This window comes from Loxodonta africana, chromosome 11 (genome assembly GCF_030014295.1).
Source record: "Loxodonta africana isolate mLoxAfr1 chromosome 11, mLoxAfr1.hap2, whole genome shotgun sequence".
In the NCBI taxonomy this organism is placed as follows: Eukaryota; Metazoa; Chordata; class Mammalia; order Proboscidea; family Elephantidae; genus Loxodonta; species Loxodonta africana.
Genome location: NC_087352.1, coordinates 7951846 through 7968157, shown reverse-complemented (window position 1 = coordinate 7968157; position 16312 = coordinate 7951846). Strand labels below are relative to the sequence as shown.

General features: G+C 55.9%; 1 protein-coding gene across 3 annotated transcripts in view; it reads right to left on the bottom strand.

Moving 5' to 3' along the window:
• MEGF8 (multiple EGF like domains 8) overlaps positions 1–16312 on the bottom strand; it is a 48458-nt gene that overhangs the window by 9189 nt on the left and 22957 nt on the right. For all 3 annotated transcript variants that reach the window (XM_064293743.1, XM_064293745.1, XM_064293744.1), the window contains 20 exons: positions 15814–16050; positions 14918–15036; positions 14703–14834; positions 14501–14614; positions 13787–14035; positions 13102–13301; positions 12535–12745; positions 12175–12424; positions 11508–11640; positions 9261–9508; positions 9074–9184; positions 8824–8942; positions 8249–8456; positions 7573–7753; positions 6835–6998; positions 5922–6066; positions 4813–5044; positions 3651–3774; positions 3255–3468; positions 2729–2943 (listed from right to left, as the gene is read on the bottom strand). In XM_064293743.1, the coding sequence (XP_064149813.1) occupies positions 2729–2943; positions 3255–3468; positions 3651–3774; positions 4813–5044; positions 5922–6066; positions 6835–6998; positions 7573–7753; positions 8249–8456; positions 8824–8942; positions 9074–9184; positions 9261–9508; positions 11508–11640; positions 12175–12424; positions 12535–12745; positions 13102–13301; positions 13787–14035; positions 14501–14614; positions 14703–14834; positions 14918–15036; positions 15814–16050 (3606 nt within the window). The remainder of the gene's footprint in view (positions 1–2728; positions 2944–3254; positions 3469–3650; positions 3775–4812; positions 5045–5921; positions 6067–6834; positions 6999–7572; positions 7754–8248; positions 8457–8823; positions 8943–9073; positions 9185–9260; positions 9509–11507; positions 11641–12174; positions 12425–12534; positions 12746–13101; positions 13302–13786; positions 14036–14500; positions 14615–14702; positions 14835–14917; positions 15037–15813; positions 16051–16312) is intronic.

Sequence of the window (16312 nt, the reverse complement as noted above, 5' to 3'; positions counted from 1 at the left end):
TAACTGGCGAAGGGAATTTCTGTTTTTTACAACCAAAAAATCCCTGAGGGAGACAGAAGCTAGTATCAGGAGTGGGGTTGCCCGTCATAGCCACTTAAAAAAATGTGGACCTGGCTGTTGGGACCCAGGGTGGGAAGTTGAAGAGTCCTTGGCTAGGGGCCCTGCAGCAACTCTTGAGTCACCACTTACTAGTCCTGGGACTTGGACAACATGCACAATGAGGTCCAGACTCCCAGGGAATTGCCTGGCAAAGAAGAGCATTTTTTTTTGCTGCTTGGGCCTTAAGTACAAGAGGAAAGAGATTAATCTGGGCTGTCTGTCTGAAAGCACTTAGAAAAAAGCAGTGCAACCACGGATCCTGAAATAGAAACCCTGATTGCTGTGGCTGGAGTGCCGAGCCCACTGAGGGCTGGGGCCAGCAACGAGCTGAGACTTGCTGAATTGCCAGTGCAAATTCTCTGCCAAGCTGGATGTCTAGATCTAAATTTAGTGCACCGATTGGCAGACAGTGAGACAATCTGGGAGGGGGCAGAGAAGCTGGAGAACAGACCATAGTCCTGTATGGCACTTTCTGCTGTGTCCTCCCTAGTGGGCCAACGTGATGACGTCCAACCCTCTAAACTGCATCTTCTGTGCTCCTAGAAGAGATGTATGAAGTTAAGTCCTGAAAGCAGGACCCTAGCTTATCCACTGTCTCACCCACAGAGCCTAGCAAAGTGCCCAGATAAGGCAGGCACTCAATAAAGAATTTGTTGAAGAAAGAAATGAAGGAAGGAAGGTAGAAAGGATGATAGGGAAGAAGTCAGGAAGGAAGTTAGTAATTAGGAAGGAAGGAAGCATACCAGGGAAGAGGACACTCTGCTGCCTGCCCCAGACTCTGAGACCAAAGCCATTAAAAAGAACGATACCAGCTCCTTAAAATCTGACAGCCCTTAAGCCAAACTCTAACAGGTCTGGCCTACACATCTGTCATGTTTGGCCTGCACAGTGGTGTTTCTAAAAAATCTCAGCGATCTGAATGGGCTTCTTAGTTCAGCCAGATGTAAGAGACCAGATGAGCAGCTCCTGTCCAAAAGCAGGATGAGAAAGCAGGAAGGGACAGGAACTGGTCAAATGGACATAGGAAACCTATAGGGGAAAGGGGGAGTGTGCTGTCACATTATGGGGATTGCAACCAATGTCACAAAACAATATGTGTATAAATTTTTGTATGAAAAATTAACTTGAGCTGTAAACTTTCACCTAAAGTACAATTAAAAAAAAAAAAAAAAAGACTGAACAGAAAAAAAAAATCTGAGTCAATACCATTACTAAATGTTTTGATCAAGGAATCGGTAGATGAATACTGATCAAAAGGGAGGAAATGGGGTGTAGTCAGACCTAACTGAGTCTTCTACAATTAGAGGAAGAGTGGACATGAGTGGGAATCAGAGACTCAGCACTCTGGTCTAGTGACAGCAGCGGGGGGAAACTGTGTTGACTCCCACTGGGATGGGCTGGATGCCTTTGTGTTTGCCACTGGGACAGCTAAATCATGCTAGGTGGGCTTTATGGAAACATAAGAATATGTGCTGGGCAGTCAAGAGGCAGACTGTAACAGACACATATGGTGCCAATCCAGGCCACACCCACTTCTACAAGAATCATCTCTCCTCCTTTAAAAGATCATCTATATGAGACCAAACAATCAATAATTACTTTAAAACAAAGATGAGAATGTAAGGCTGCAGGGAAACAAGATTAACAGACAGGAAACAATGAGAACAGAAATATTAAGAATGTTCACACATTGTGAAGAACGTAACCAATGTCACGGAGCAATTTGTGTAGAAATTGTTGAATGGGAACCTAAACTGCTATGTAAACCTTCACCAAAAACACAATAAAATATTATTAAAAAAAAACAAGGAATCATCCTTCCACCCCAAAGCCACAGATGAAGGGGTGGGCTTGAACTGCTATGAGTGAACCATGTGATCCTACCCTTCCCTGGCCACATCTCATGGAACCATGGCTGAATTCATGAGCTGAGCCAGAGCCTTTCCTTTAGAATGTGAACTAACCAATGAACACAGAGATGACCATGGTCTCTGAAACCAGAAAGTCATATATATAGACTCAGAGTCAAGTGCTGCCATTTGAGGCCATGCATGTTGATGAAGCCGAAAGAAATAGGAGGAAGATGTGTGGAGACTAGCTGAGATTAGAGTCCGTATGGTCTGAGAGTGACAGAGCAGCAGGACTTCCTATTCTCAGATCCCATCAAATGTCCCCAGTTCCTTACTATAAAACAGCTCAAGTGGGTCTATTTCTCACAACCAAAAGATTCCAAAAGCAGAGACAGAAAGAGACGGAGGAGGAAGTGGAAAAGGTTTAGGGGGTGGAGGAGAGATGATATTAAGAGTTATGGAAGAGGATGAGGAGGAGAGATCATGACCAAGAGTTGGAGACATGCAGGGCTGGGAAGTCTGGGAAGGGGACACAGAGTATGGTGAGAAGACACAAGAGGTAGAGTCACAGGCCAGGAGGGAAGAAAGGCTAACAAGAGATGCTGGGCTGAGAGAAGACAAGAGTGAGGAGAGAGAAGGCATAACTGTGGGACTAGAGCTAGAAAGATGGAGGAAGAAGTAGGACAGAGGAGGAGGTCATGGAAGACAAGTTAGTGCTGAGGGCAGAGAGGATGGAGACTTGGCCCTGCTCCAGCCCCAGCCTGCTTTGGGTGCAGTACCTGCTGGAGGCTGCTGCTCCAGACGCAGTGCTGCCAGCCCCCGTCCGCACCCTTGGAGTCCAGGCAGGAAGTACAGTTGGGCAGGAGGTGACAAGGGGTTGGACAGGGCAGTGGGGGTGATGACTCCACTGGCATGGGAGACACGTTCAGCAGGGAGTGGCTGAAGCATGTCCAGTCATATGTGGGCTGCACTGAGAGGATGCGGCGGGTCTCCCCTGGGGAATTGTGGGAAGAGGGATTAGTACCCAGTCCAGGCCCCAGCCCCCTCCTCCCTCAGACCCATGAAACCAGACCTCCAGCCCCCTCCTCCCTCAGACCCACGAAACCAGACCTCCAGCCCCCTCCTCCCTCAGACCCGGGAGTCCAGGCCCTAGCCCCTCCTCCCTCTGACCAAGGAGTCCAGGCCCCCCTCCTCCCTCAGACCTGGGCATCCAGGACCCCAGTGCCCATCCTTCCCTCAAACCAAGCCCCTGAAGCCCTCCCTTCCTTAGGATCCAGGCGTCCAGGCCCCCAAGCTAGCAGTCACCTGTCCTCTTGAACTGCCGTGTCCACATGCACTTGCCCTCCCGCGTGCACTGCTCACAGTCGGCAGCCCCACACGCAGCCTCAGAGCAGTTCCCCGCCCAGAAGACCTCTCGCTGGTTGATTCGACAGTCATTCTCCGAGGTGCAGGATCCATTGCGCCCGATGCAGGCGCCCTCAGGGCAGTTGGTACACCACTTACAGCGTGGGGCAGATGCCTGGTATGAGAAAACAGGCTCTGTGGGGCCCTCAGGGTCCCCAACACCCCTCCTGACCCAGCTCTTCCCACCCAATCATACCTGAAGAGCTGGGTGGTGCCTGAGACCCTGGGGTGGAGAGAGATGGGGGACAGGGCCCTCCCTGCTCCTCTACCTGCCACCCCTCTGGCCAGCACACTCACCTCTCCATCACCAGGCTGCAGGGTTCGGGGATGGCGGGCAAGGCACTCACTGCAGGTCCGGAGGCGTCGACACTCCTCGGGGGAGCGAGGCATTGGGGAGCAGGGAGGACCCCCACAGCCCAACCTGGGGAACATCAGGCCTGGACTCACACCCAGTCAGGCCCCATCCCCTCCTCCTCCCGCCCTCCCTTCTTCCTGGTGCCTCCTGGAAAGCATCCTGCAGGTCCCCTGCCACACATCCTAGAACTGGACTCTGCACACCCTCCCCAACCTGCTCCTCTCCCACCCCCAGTTAGTGATGGGCCCACATCCTTCCATCACCTGGTCCAGAGACGCTGCACAATACCCCACATCCTCCTGCCCCTCCGGCCACTGAGGCCTTCTGCCTCCTGAGTTTCTCTTGACCGCCCTTTCCGCCCCACCCTGCCCCTGCCCTGCTCAAGCCTTCCATGCTCCCCAGTGTCCACAGTGGAGGTCCACAGTCCCTTACCCAGACCCTGGGAGGACCACGTGTCAGAATTTGTCAGATTTTAGACAGGCAAAGTGGCAGGTACCCCGAGCATTACAGAACACCTCAGCAGGTCTGGGGACACAGCCCTGTGTTCAGGCCTGTTTATAGTTCCGTACTAAGTAGCATGACATAATGACGGGATGCAAAAAGCCCATAAATAGCCCCCCTTTGGTTCAGGATGACAGTGCAGCCAAGACAGCCTTCACCAAACCTAGGAAAGCACTTCCAGCTTGCAGAACCATCTGGATACCTGACCTACAGATAAGGGGCTGTTGACCTGGATGGAGCCAGCTCCTTTCTGAGCTGACCATGCTCCTCCAGTCTCTCTTCCCCCAACACAGATCGGCTCTCAGATACACCAGGCACAGCCCACTTAAGAACCTTTGCTGGCTTAAACTCTACTGGTCATTTAAGGCCCAGTCCAGCCCCCAGCTCCTCCAGGAAGCACTCCGGGATGACATCCCAGCCCACAAACAACACTCCCACCCAGAGCCCCTCCAGTCCACCCTTGCCTTCGATGATCCATCAACAGACAGTATATCCTGGGGGCAGGGACTGGGTCCTATCTGTTGCCCCCTCCCAGTCCGGCCCAGCACCCCCTTGGGGGGCACCAGATCTGCCCTCTGATGGGCTTCCAGTGGCTGCAGTTACCTGTGGGCCTGGTCCCCAGACAAGCAGGCCCCATGGCACCAGGTGCAGGCCCCAGACTGGTTACAAGCTTCGGACGAGGGCAGCAGGCGGCAAGGGTCAGGGGGCAGGGTCAGAGCTAGCAGACGGCCCAGGGCCACGCCCCCAAAGCCCCCAGAGATGTAAAGGCGGCTGCCCACTGCTGCCACGGCGTGGGCTATGGACTCCTCCATCGGGGGCCCCACAGAGGCCAGGCCTGGGGAAAAGGATGGGTGTTCAGAGAGACAGAGAGCAGAAGACAAAGGGAAGGGACACACAAAAAATGATCACAGGGACACCATGAGAAGAGAAAAACAGAGTCCAAGGAATGCGGGGCAGGTACAGACAGACAGAAGACAGATGGAGACAGGAAGAGCAAGAGACTCAGACAGGGACTCCAAGAAAAAAGAGGGGGAGAAAAAGATACAGGAAAATTGAGAAAAAAGTTGGACAAAAAGATACAGAGTAATGAATAAGACTAAGAAAGGGAATTAGAGGCAAAGGGTCAAAGAGAGAAGCAAAAAGAAAAAGAGACAGGCCCGGCAACATACTCAGTTGCTCACAATGTTAAGTGAAATAAAAAGGAAGATATAAATACAAACCTAATTTTAATCTACAAACAGCAAGGACTGGGAGGAAACACCCCCACAGATAATATGGTCATCTCGAGAGAACAGGGTAGTGCTACAGCTCTTAACCAAGAGGTCGGCAGTTTGAATCCACCAGGTGCTCCTTGGAAACTCTATGGGGCAGTTCTACTCTGTCCTACAGGGTCGCTATGAGTCGGAATCAACTCGACGGCAGTGGGTTTGGTTTTTTTGGTTCTATTTATAAATTATGTGCAATCTATTATTTCTTTTATAAAGAGAATAAAAAAATAAACTTTCCTAAGAAAATTTGAAAAAAAAGGAAGGAGGAACTCTCCACAGGTGTTTAGGTAACATGGAAGGAATGGAAGGACTTGGGGGAAACAAGGTCTTAGCCGGTGGGTCTGAGGAGGCCTAAGTGACTCCCAGGGAAAGAAGGTCCCAGAACCTGGCTGGGGCTCCTCCTGGGTGTCCCCAGGCCTCCCAGGGACAGTGACAAGGACTCACGGGTGAGGTCAGGCAGGATCCAGGCATTGCAGTTGACCTGGTAGAGTAGAACGTCACTGCTGAACTCGCCGGGGTCCGAGCGCCCCCCCAGGACCACCATGGTGTCCCCTAGCAGGGCTGCAGCATGGAAAAGTCGTGGGCGGGGCTGTTGGGGAGACACGTGTCAGGACAGCCAGTCAGAGCCCATAGCTCTCCATTCCGCATGCTCCCTCTCAGCCACTCGCTACCCCTGGGTCTCCCTATCTCTCTTCACCAGCCCACTCAATCCAAGCCTTCCTCAAATCTCGCCTCCTCCAGGAAGCCTCCCTTATCCCCCAGAAGACCCCACAGAGCTGTCTCCTTTCTCCAGAGTCCCAGAGCTGCTCCCTGGGCACGCAGCATGGGCTGCTTGAGAAGAACGGTCCACGGGGCTGATGTGAGTCCCATCTTGCCCACTGGGCTGCAGGCTCCTCGGGGGCAAGGCCCTGGGGATCTTATTTCCACTTCCCTCTCGGTCCAGCCAAGAGGGGCTTGAAAATCTGTTTGTGGACTGAAAACACAATATCTCTAGCCAGCACATGCGGGGTTCCGTGGTTGCCCGCACGTTGTCCTGCCCTTGGCCTTGTGAGGCAGGAAGCACAAGGAGCCTTAGCCCCACTTTTTAAAATGGGGAGGCCCAGAAAGGGGACGGAACCTGCCAGGCCACACCAAGAGTGGGGGCAGAGCGGAGGCTAAAACCCATGCCTCTGACCTCCTGGTCTGGGAGGCTTCCCTCCAAGTCAGGGATGGAAGAAATGGAGACTGGGGGTGTCACAGTTCAGTTTAGCCAACTGGAAAGGAGAGGAAGTAGGAATCCAGGATTGAACTAACCCCAGGGCACTGGGAAAGGACCCCTTGCCTCCCACACTCATCTGTCCGGACCTCTTTTCCTGACCTTTGCCCCCTGAGAAGGGGCCAGCAGGCTCCAGGTGCGGTCAGGGCAGTGCAGGGAGTAAAGCTCCGGAGAAGGGGCGGCCAGCTCCACATGGAAGCGGAAGCCACCAAACACATACAGGGAGTCCGTGACCTCATGGTAGACGGCAGAATGACCATAGAGACCTGGGGGCAGAGGGACCAGAGATGGGGGAGGAGCGACAACCAGGAATGTCCCCACCCACCCTGACCTTCTCAGGCTCCCCTTCTGGGGGCTACACCACTACCCGGCCAACCCAGAGACCTGGGAGTCCTCATGTCTCCCTCTCCCCTCTCTTCAAAGACAGTCACCAGATATTCTGGGAAAAAGAGAGGAATCAATTGTTGGGAAGTTATAACAGACTCTTAGGACAGAGACACGGTGACCAGAATGTTCCAGGAGTCTGTGATTAAAGAGTGTAGAAGGTGCAATAGAGAAAGGAGAGGCCGTGATTTTAGAACCTAGGGGAGGCAAACAGTGCCTGAGCTGTTACTGGGGCAGGAGGTGAGCAGCTTATCACAGAGTCTGGGAAGGGTAAGCAGAGAAACCAAATGTCTCAAAAGATAATGCCCTGAGAATCTGGGAGGGGGCTGGGGGAGACAGAGAGAACAAGGAGGGTGGGCAGTGACCACAGAGTATGGGAGTGGCTAGAGAGCCTACGTGAAGCCCTCAAGGACCAGGAGGTCAAAGACACTGTACCCTCCCTGGCCCCAGTCCCACCTGTAGGGGGTGTCCCGCTCTGGGCTCCAGACACCCAGGTGCCAGTTGCCAGCTGGTACTCAAGCAGCTGCTGGTTGAAGCCATTTTCGGGGGAGTAACCGCCCACCAGAAGCAGAGACAGACCACGGCGGGCAGTAAGGGTGTGACCTGCAACTGCTGGCAGCTCCACGGTGTGAGGAGCCTGAGGGAGACGGTGGCGGTCACCAGGGAGCCAGAAGTCAGGGGTCAACTTGTGGGTAGAAGTGAGACCCATAGCTCCCCACACTCCTCTCTGACTGCTATGGTGGTAGTGAGCTCCTCGGGACAAGTCAAATCCCAAGACCTTTGACCAGCCATGGTTCTGGCAGGTGCGTGGCACACGTTTAGTTATTTCTGCCTGCTCTTCAGGTCAGAGCAGCTTGGGGTTTCTCTGGGAAGCCCTCGCTTCTCACTCTCATCCCAGGTGGCTGTGTGGGGCTGGCTGCACCCTGCTCCAGGTGTGTCCAGGCCTGGCCAACGAAAGCACCACATCCCCTTGGCCAGGGCTGGTTCAAGACTACAACGCGATGCAAAATGGACCAATGAAATTCAATTCTGGGGCTTCTGCTTTGTCCTCCTGCAGCCAAGTTGGCAAGAGCTACCGTGGCCGCCTTTGCCAGGGCCCGACAGTGGAGGTGGGGGCAGGGACAATGCTTACTTTCTCCTGACGCCACTGCAGGGTGGTGAGGTTGAGGACCCAGAAGTCACGGGTGACACCCCCAGCTGTGAGCCCCCCCAGCAGGTACATGGCACCACGGCCGGCAGGAACATAGGCAGCCGCATGGAAGTATCGGGGGGAAGGGCCTGGGCCCCCATCCTCGGCTCCCGCCAGCATCTGTGTCCACCGTCGCTCACTCACTGAGTACCTTGGGCCGAGATGCAGGGAGTGACCTCAAAAGCAGCCTCTTTGTACAGAATTCCCAGCATCCCCTAGGGTGACTCTCCCTCACAGGTGTCCAGCATCCTCCAGGGTGACTCCCCCTGACAGAAGTATGCCAGCAGCATGCCTTTGAGATGACCTTCATATAACAACCATCTTAGCATCCCCTGGGGCAACAGCATAATTAAGCACCCCATTCCCTGGGGTGAGCCTCCTATGAAGTGTCTCAGCATCCCTCACCTACAGAGGTTTTCCTGTACCCCAGGTGACCCTTGTGTGACAGACATCTCGGCATCCCGTGAGGTGACCTTCTCTCTCATTCAGGTATCCCAACTCCCCAGGGGAGTTCTCACCTGTACAGGTTTCCCAGCAGCCCCTGGGGCAGGCCCAGGCCCCCGAACATCCACAGGGTAGCATCAGGTCCCTCCACCAGGGTGTGCCCCAAGCGGTGCAGGAAGCGGCTAGCAGTGTCCTGGGCAGGCGGGAGGTCAAGTGTCAGCCTAATGTCATGACAAAGTGTCATGCCTGGGAGCAGAGGTGGGACAATGGCCCAGAAGGTGGACTGTGTGATACATCCCTGGAGAGTGGGCATCCACAACTCACAGCAGACAGGCGGCTGTCCATGAGGGTCTCCCAGACGAGCTGCCCACCATCCAGCTTCGTGGCACAGTCAGGGCCCCCAAAGCCCTCAGCACAGATGCACACGCCCAGGCTCTGGGGACAGCAGAGGGAGGCTCAGGGGAGCCCTGATCACCACCGCATCCCACCTGGCTGCCCTGTCCCACCATACCTGGTTGCAAGTCCCTGCCCCATTGTGGGCATTGCAGTTCTCGGGACACAGAGCCATGCGGCAGTGTGGGCCAGCCCAACCCTGGGGGCATCGGCAAAGCCCAGCGCCTGCAGCCTCATCCTGGGGCACGCACTCCTGGGGGACAGGACAGCTCCCAGGGCCCCCAGACCCACAGCGGGCAGAGCCCACTGAGGCATTGAAGCCCCAGGACGAGGAGCCGTTGGCTTCCCAGTGCAGCACGAGCAGCCCTGTCAGGGAAGAGGCTGGAGTGAAGTCCCGTTCCGGGCACTGCTCGACTCCAGGTTTCCAGAAAAGCCAGCATAATGGGGCAGGGAAGCGAGATACTCTGATCATTTATAATCAATGCCAGGCTTAACAGTTCTCCCTCGGGCTCCTTCCCTTGTCCAGCCCAACAAGTTCCCTCGATTTTACAGCTTAAATCTTCCCCATCCATCCACTGCTTGCGACCTCCTCTGCTGCCATCCAAGCCAGCCTCCTGTCTTGTTAAGACACCTGTGCATCTCCCCCCTGGTCTTCTCAGCCCCCCTACACTCTGCTCCTCACAGCAGCCCAGCTGATCCTGTGAAACAGAGATCTGGTCCTGTCACTGCCAAGCTCCAAACCCTTCCATAGCTCCCCAATGCTCTCTTACATAAAAATGAGCCTCCCACCTGGGGTGGGGCAGGTGGCAGGAATTAATCATATGATGTGTAAACTAGGAGGGCAGTGGTAGAATTCTCGCCTTCCATGCATGTGGCTATGATGTTAACCACGTTTCAGCTGAGCTTCCAAACCAAGACAGACTAGGAAGAAAGGCCTAGCAATCTATTCCCAAAAATCAGCCAACGAAAACACTATGTATCAGAACAGTCCAATTCACAAGCGATCATGGGGTTGGCACAGACTGGGCGGCATTTCATTCCTCTGTGCATAGGATTCCTAAGAGTCGGGGCTGACTTGATGGCAGCTACAGACCCTCTGACCACACCACTTCCCACTTCCTGTGCCCTCTGCACTCCAGCTGCCTGCTTTTCCTCAGAGCTAGGCATCTGCTCGTCCCTCTGCCTGGAGCAGTCGCAGGTCCCCACCATGCCTCCTCAGGCCTCCAGCCAAATTCATTGTTGTTGTTAGGTGCCATTGAGTTTGCTCCAACTCATAGCAACCCCATGTACAAAAGAACAAAACACTGCCCGGTCCTGTGCCATCCTCACAATTGTTATGCTTGAGCCCATTGTTAGAGCCGCTGTGTCAATCCATCTCGTTGAGGGTCTTCCTTTTTTTCGCTGACCCTCTACCAAGCATGATGTCCCTCTCCTGTCAAATCGCACCTCTGCAAAGAAGCCCTCCCCAGCTCCACAGAGGAGGCCTGGTGCCCACTCCTCTCTGCTCTCTCTCGGCTCTTAGCAAAGGCATAAACTCTTTTGTGTGTACAGTACTCTGTTCTGTGCCGTTTTGCCTCCCCACAGGACTGGGAGCTCACGCAGGCAGGGCCTGTGTCCCTTCCTCACTGCTGTCTCCCCAGCAACTCATTCAGGCCCACTTCACCATAAACGCTCAGTAACATTTATTGACTGAAGCGAAATCGAGGGCACCCTAGTCCTAGTTGCTCACTTGAGGGGTCTACGGGTTCCGTGCAATCCACACCTTTCTCTCCCAGCTTTGGAGCCACTCCTATTCACAATACAAAGAAAATCATTTCCAAACTCAGGCCCTTTAACTTCCGTGGGTAAGAAATTAGTTGTACCGCATCTCCGTTACACTAAGCAGAGTTTCTCAAGCTCTCAGTGCTGCTGACGTTTCAGGCCCTGTGATTCTCTGTTGTAGGGGGCTGAGCCACGCACTGTGGGGTGTTTAGCATCATCTCTGGCCTCCACCCACTGGATGCCAGTAGAACCCCCCCACCCAATGACAATCAAAATGTCTCCAGACATTGCCAAATGTCGTGAGGGGCAAAATCACTCCTGGTTGAGAACAATAGGGCCAAGGAGCTACTACGGAGCCCTCACATCAGCCCCATTCCACATGCCCCTCTTAAAGACATGACCTACTAGACCCTTCTCTCCAGAGAGGCAACCCAGCCAACATACTCCTATTTTCCTCTCAACTGAGGAAACTGGGGCCCAGCAATGGCAAGGGACAGTGTCACCCAACAAGCCAGTGGCAGAGTTGGGCTGGAACCCAGGTCTTGGAGCCCAACTCAGGCAAGGAATATAAAACCCAGGACGAAGAGGTCCCACACCCCCATACCAGACAGGGCTTGCACAGTGAGGGGCCTGTCCCGCCGCTGGCCACAGAAGGCAGCAATGAGGCTGCGGTCCGACTGGACGACACCAGTGTCTAGGAAGCGAGGGAATCCATCAAAGGCTAGGACGTAACTCAGCTGGAGGGGTACAGAGTCAAAGATTAGGGGACCATGAGGGTGAAAAAGAGGGGTGCTTGGGATTTGGGAGGAGGAGGAGTTCAGGTGGAGAGTGCAATCTGGGTCTGGAAAACGAGCTGTTTGAGGATCCAGGCCAGGGCTGTCAAATTGTGGCATGCAGGCCACCATTCCCCATTCTGTGTTCAGAGCAGACATGGCTTATCAATCAGGACTCTCACATCGAGCCTCGTTCACAACACACAGCTCCAGGCAGCCACCACCAATTGATCAGAGTTGGCATACGAGATAAAAGCTATTTACAATGCCTGGTCTAGGGAAGGGGAACTGAGGCCCTGGAGAACGGGGGACTGAAGTTCATGAAATAGGAGGTAATCCGAGAAGTGCGAGGGTCTATGGGCTTAAACGAAGGACTAGGGGTCTGGAGGATAAAAAAAATAGGGGTGTGGGGGTCAAGGTCTATCTGGGGACCCAGACTGGGTTGGGGAGACATGGTTTTGGTACCTGGAGCTGAACCCTAGCCCCCTCAGTGCTTACCGTGCATGGGGTGCTACTGTCAGGGGAGAAGGTGAGGGTGAGTGGGGGACAGAGGGTCCCAGGGGCACATGGCTGGAGCACCTCGGTGGCTGACACGACCCACACACAGTAGGACAGTCCTGGCCCAGCTCTCGTCGCCCCACTGCCTGGAGGCAGCAGCCCCCCGACCCGGCGTGAGCCCAGTGCCACCGAGGACACATTGGTGAGGAGGGCACGGCCCCCACACTCCCGGAAGCAGGAGCCACTGGCCCTGGGGAGACAGAGGAGAGCCAGCATCAGACATCCCTGGCCCATCACTCTGAGTTCCCAACTCCAACTCACCCTGTTCCCAACTCCACCCCGGCTGGTCGCCTGGCTCACCGGGGGTCCCCATAGTAGCCAGGGGAGCAGAGCTGACAGTGGGCACCCTCAGTGTGGTCCTGGCAGAAGCAGAGCCCGCTGAGGTTGTCGCAGTGGCCCCGGCGTGGGTCCCCGTGCCCGTTGCACTGGCAGGGCCGGCAGCCACCTGAGCCCGTGGCATTGCCGAAGCTGCCGGGCCGGCACCGTTCGCAGTGCTCCCCCCACGTCCAGTCTGTGGAGGCCCCAGCAAATGGGATGAAGAGTCAGGGGTACGGAGTCCGGACCAGCTGGCTCAGCCAATCCCTGACCTCCACTTGGCTGCCTCAAAGTGGGGAAGCCAGGGCCCAGATGGATGGCAAGATCAAGTCCTAAGATGGGGAATGAGCCCCAGCTAGAGACAAGTGGCACTGAAACCCATTTGGGACAAGGAGCAGGGGAATAGGGCAGGGGGACCCAGAGATGGACTAGGGGAAAATGAAGTCTACCCTCAGAGGGAGGAACTGGAACCCCAAGAAAGGAGGAAGCTCTGGAGAGGCCTGTGGTGGAGGCTGGGCCAGGTGTGGGTGTCTGGGGTGAAGGGGTCCTCACCCTGGCACTCATCACAGAAGCCAGGCCCCCGCTTATGGCAGTGGCTGTGGAAGTTGCAGCCACAGTCCCGGGAGCAGCGGGGCGCAGGGGGACCCGGGGCAGGTGTGGGTGGTGGCAGGTCAGACGTCCAGCCTAGGTCACACATGCAGGTGAAGTCGGGGGGGCCGCTGCACACACCATGCCCACAGTCCTCCAGGCACCTAAGGGGCCAGGGTTAGGTTGGGCGAAGTGCTGGGCAGGCCTAAAGCCCCCACCATCTCCACCACAAACCATCACAAGCCTGTCTCCTTGGTCCTGGACTATGTGGGTGGCCCTGTCGCCAAGGTAACCTCTCACAAGTGGTAACTCATATCTCTGTAGTAACCACATGTCAGCACAGGTGCTTTTTTCTCTGTGAAAATCACTTCTCAACTTGGTTTTCCTCCATCTCCACGGCAACGCTGATGACTATAGCCCACGGTCTAAGGGTAACCCGTCTCAACGTTCACTAACTAGTGTTACGTTGGGGAGCTGGTCTCCACGGACACCCTGTCACTCTAATGAGGGCCTAGTCTGCAAGGTAAATCACTAGGCTAACTGGGGATGCTGGGTCCACAGGAAGGAACCAAGCACCCCATGCGTTGTCCCTCCAGCTCTAGACACCTAGCGGTGGGGTGGCATCACCATGGCAACCCTGCCCACTCACGTGCGGTTGCAGTGCGTGCTGCCGTCGCCCTGGTAGCCTCGCTGGCAGTGGCACTCATAGCTGAGGGGTGTGTTCAGGCAGGTCGCCCGCGGGTGGCACCGTGCAAGGCCCAAGCGACACTCGTCCACGTCTGGGCAGCGAGCATATGCCCAGCGGGCTGGGAGGGCCACGGGCAGCCCCAGGCCCTCCCCTACCCATAGGGAGCAGTTACCCCCACCCAGGGGCCCTGAGAAGTCCCCCTGCAGGCACCTGGGGGTGGGAGATTGGAGATAGGAGAGGGGGTGGGAAGGGGGGCAGTAAAGAAGCAAGAGACAGAGACGAGGAGACAGCGAGACAGAGAGAAGGCCAAAGACAGTGAGATACAGAGATGTGAGCACGAGAGGGACAGAGGAGGAGAAATAGGACAGAAACAAACACCAAGAGAAATCACAGACAGACCACAGAGGGACAGAGAGGGATACAGTGAGAGGAGAAGGAGAGACAGGATAAGAAAGGCACGCAGAGGGGAAACATGTCACAGACACAGAAAAATTAGAGAGAGAGAAGGGAGAGGAAGATGGAGAGAGGAGGGGAGGGGGAATAAAAGAGAGATGGTGGTGAGGAAAATGGGGGACGGGCGAAGGGGCAGACAAAGAGGACGTTAGATTCTGAGTGGAAGCTGGCGGCCCCACGCTACCTGCCCTGGCCCACCCGCCACCTGGCAGCCCTGCGCACCGGCCCAGTGTGGGGTTGTCCTCATTGCCGCACCAGCCACATTCATGGCTCTGCAGACACTCGTGGCAGGTCAGGAAGCGGTCACAGCTCCGGCACCGCGGCTCTGAGTGCACGCTGCAGGGTGGCAGTGTAGGGGCTGTCAATGCCTGGCCCCTCCGCCAGCCTGGCCCTTCCCCCTCGGCCCCTGCCATGCGGGCCCCACCTGTCGTCCCAGCCGCGGCAGCCCCCGTGTGGGTACCGGGCCAGGTAGGCAGCAAAGAGGAAGCAGGTGTGGGTGGACTGGCACCAGGCACACTGGCTTGAGTTAGCCAGGCAGTCCTCACAGGTCAGGCGCCTGGGGATGGAGGTCTGGGGTCACTGGCAGTCCCCAGCCTACACCCCCACATGCATCTTCTCCCTGGGCCCCAATGGGCTCACTGGCTGCACAGTGGGGGACACTCTTCTGGGTTCTTCAGGGCACCCCGGCCCCGGCCCCGCCGGCTGCATGCTGCGTCCCCTTTGCGGCTGGTGCTCTGATGCCACTCGCAGAAGGGGTCCTGCGGGGTAGAAGGAGTCAGTGTCACCCCACAGACCACCCCTTCTAAGTGCACCTACCTCACAAACTGCCAGCCACTCTGGATGCTCCCCTCCAGCCAAGGACACCTGTGGTTTGTGCCTACCTAGCACCCACCCCTTCTTTTCACAACAGCACCCTTTCTGTGTGGTCTGAGTGGGGCTGGCTCAATCCTTGGGATCCAGAGATGGGCAAGGTGTCACCACCACCACCACCCCGCAATCTCAGTGATTGGTCCAGGAGTCCATACAAGACCCAACCAAAGCCAATGATATGTGACTTTGGGACTTCTGCTGGACAAGGGGTGGGGGCGGGAGAGGTGAGAGAAAGGTACTCTCTCTCCGCTCAGGACTCGGTAGCTGAGTAGGGCGGATGCGAGTCTGGAGCCCTTGTGGCTCCTTTGCCACTTGCAAGGAATGATCACCCCAGGGAGGAAGCAGACGTGGCTCAAGGGAGACGGACGCCTGACAACATCATTTGAACCCCTAGAGCTGGCCAGGCCTAAAGACCTACTCTTAGGGCTCGCTGGCTATTTGAGCCAATCAAGAAGGGTTGAGTTGGGCTTTCTGCCCTTGAAGCCACAAAAGTCCTAGCTCCCAGGGGCCCGTCTCTCCAGCCCCATCTCTTCCGCTCCCCACCTGGCTCTTGCCCCCAAAAGCCTCTCAGCTGTCCAGGCCAGCTCTGGGGTGCTCCTCTTTCTCTGTCTGCCCGCCCCATCAGCTTCTGTCCTGACACCTCCCCTCTCTGGTTTGGCAAGCACCTGGGTGCAGGCGTGACAGTCACGATGCTCCTCACAGAGTGGGCAGAGGGTGGGCACCAGCACCAGCAGGGATCCACCAGTCCCATCGTCACCACAGTGGGCCCCACCCTGGCGCAGGTGGCAGGTGGCACTGGCCAGGCACCAGCCACAGCCTTGGTCTGCCAAGCAGCCCAGGCAGGAGGAATATGAGGTGCAGGCCGCCGAGCGGTAGGGCTCCAGGAAGAAGAAGGAGATCTCCTGGTGGGGAAGGGTCATATAAGGGTCAGGGGTCCACACTCCTAGTCAAGGGTCAGGAATCGGGGTTTAGGTTTGGGGTAGGGGTCAGGGTTTGGGGCTAAAGACTGAGGGTAGGGCTGGAAGACGAGATTGAGAACACAGGCACACAGAAAGTGAGATTTAGGGAATCAGCAGACAAAAAGGGATTAGGATTTGGGAGAATCTAGAGATTAGAGGTCAAAGAATGGAGGGCAGAAGTCAGGGTCAACTGGGACAGGGCAGA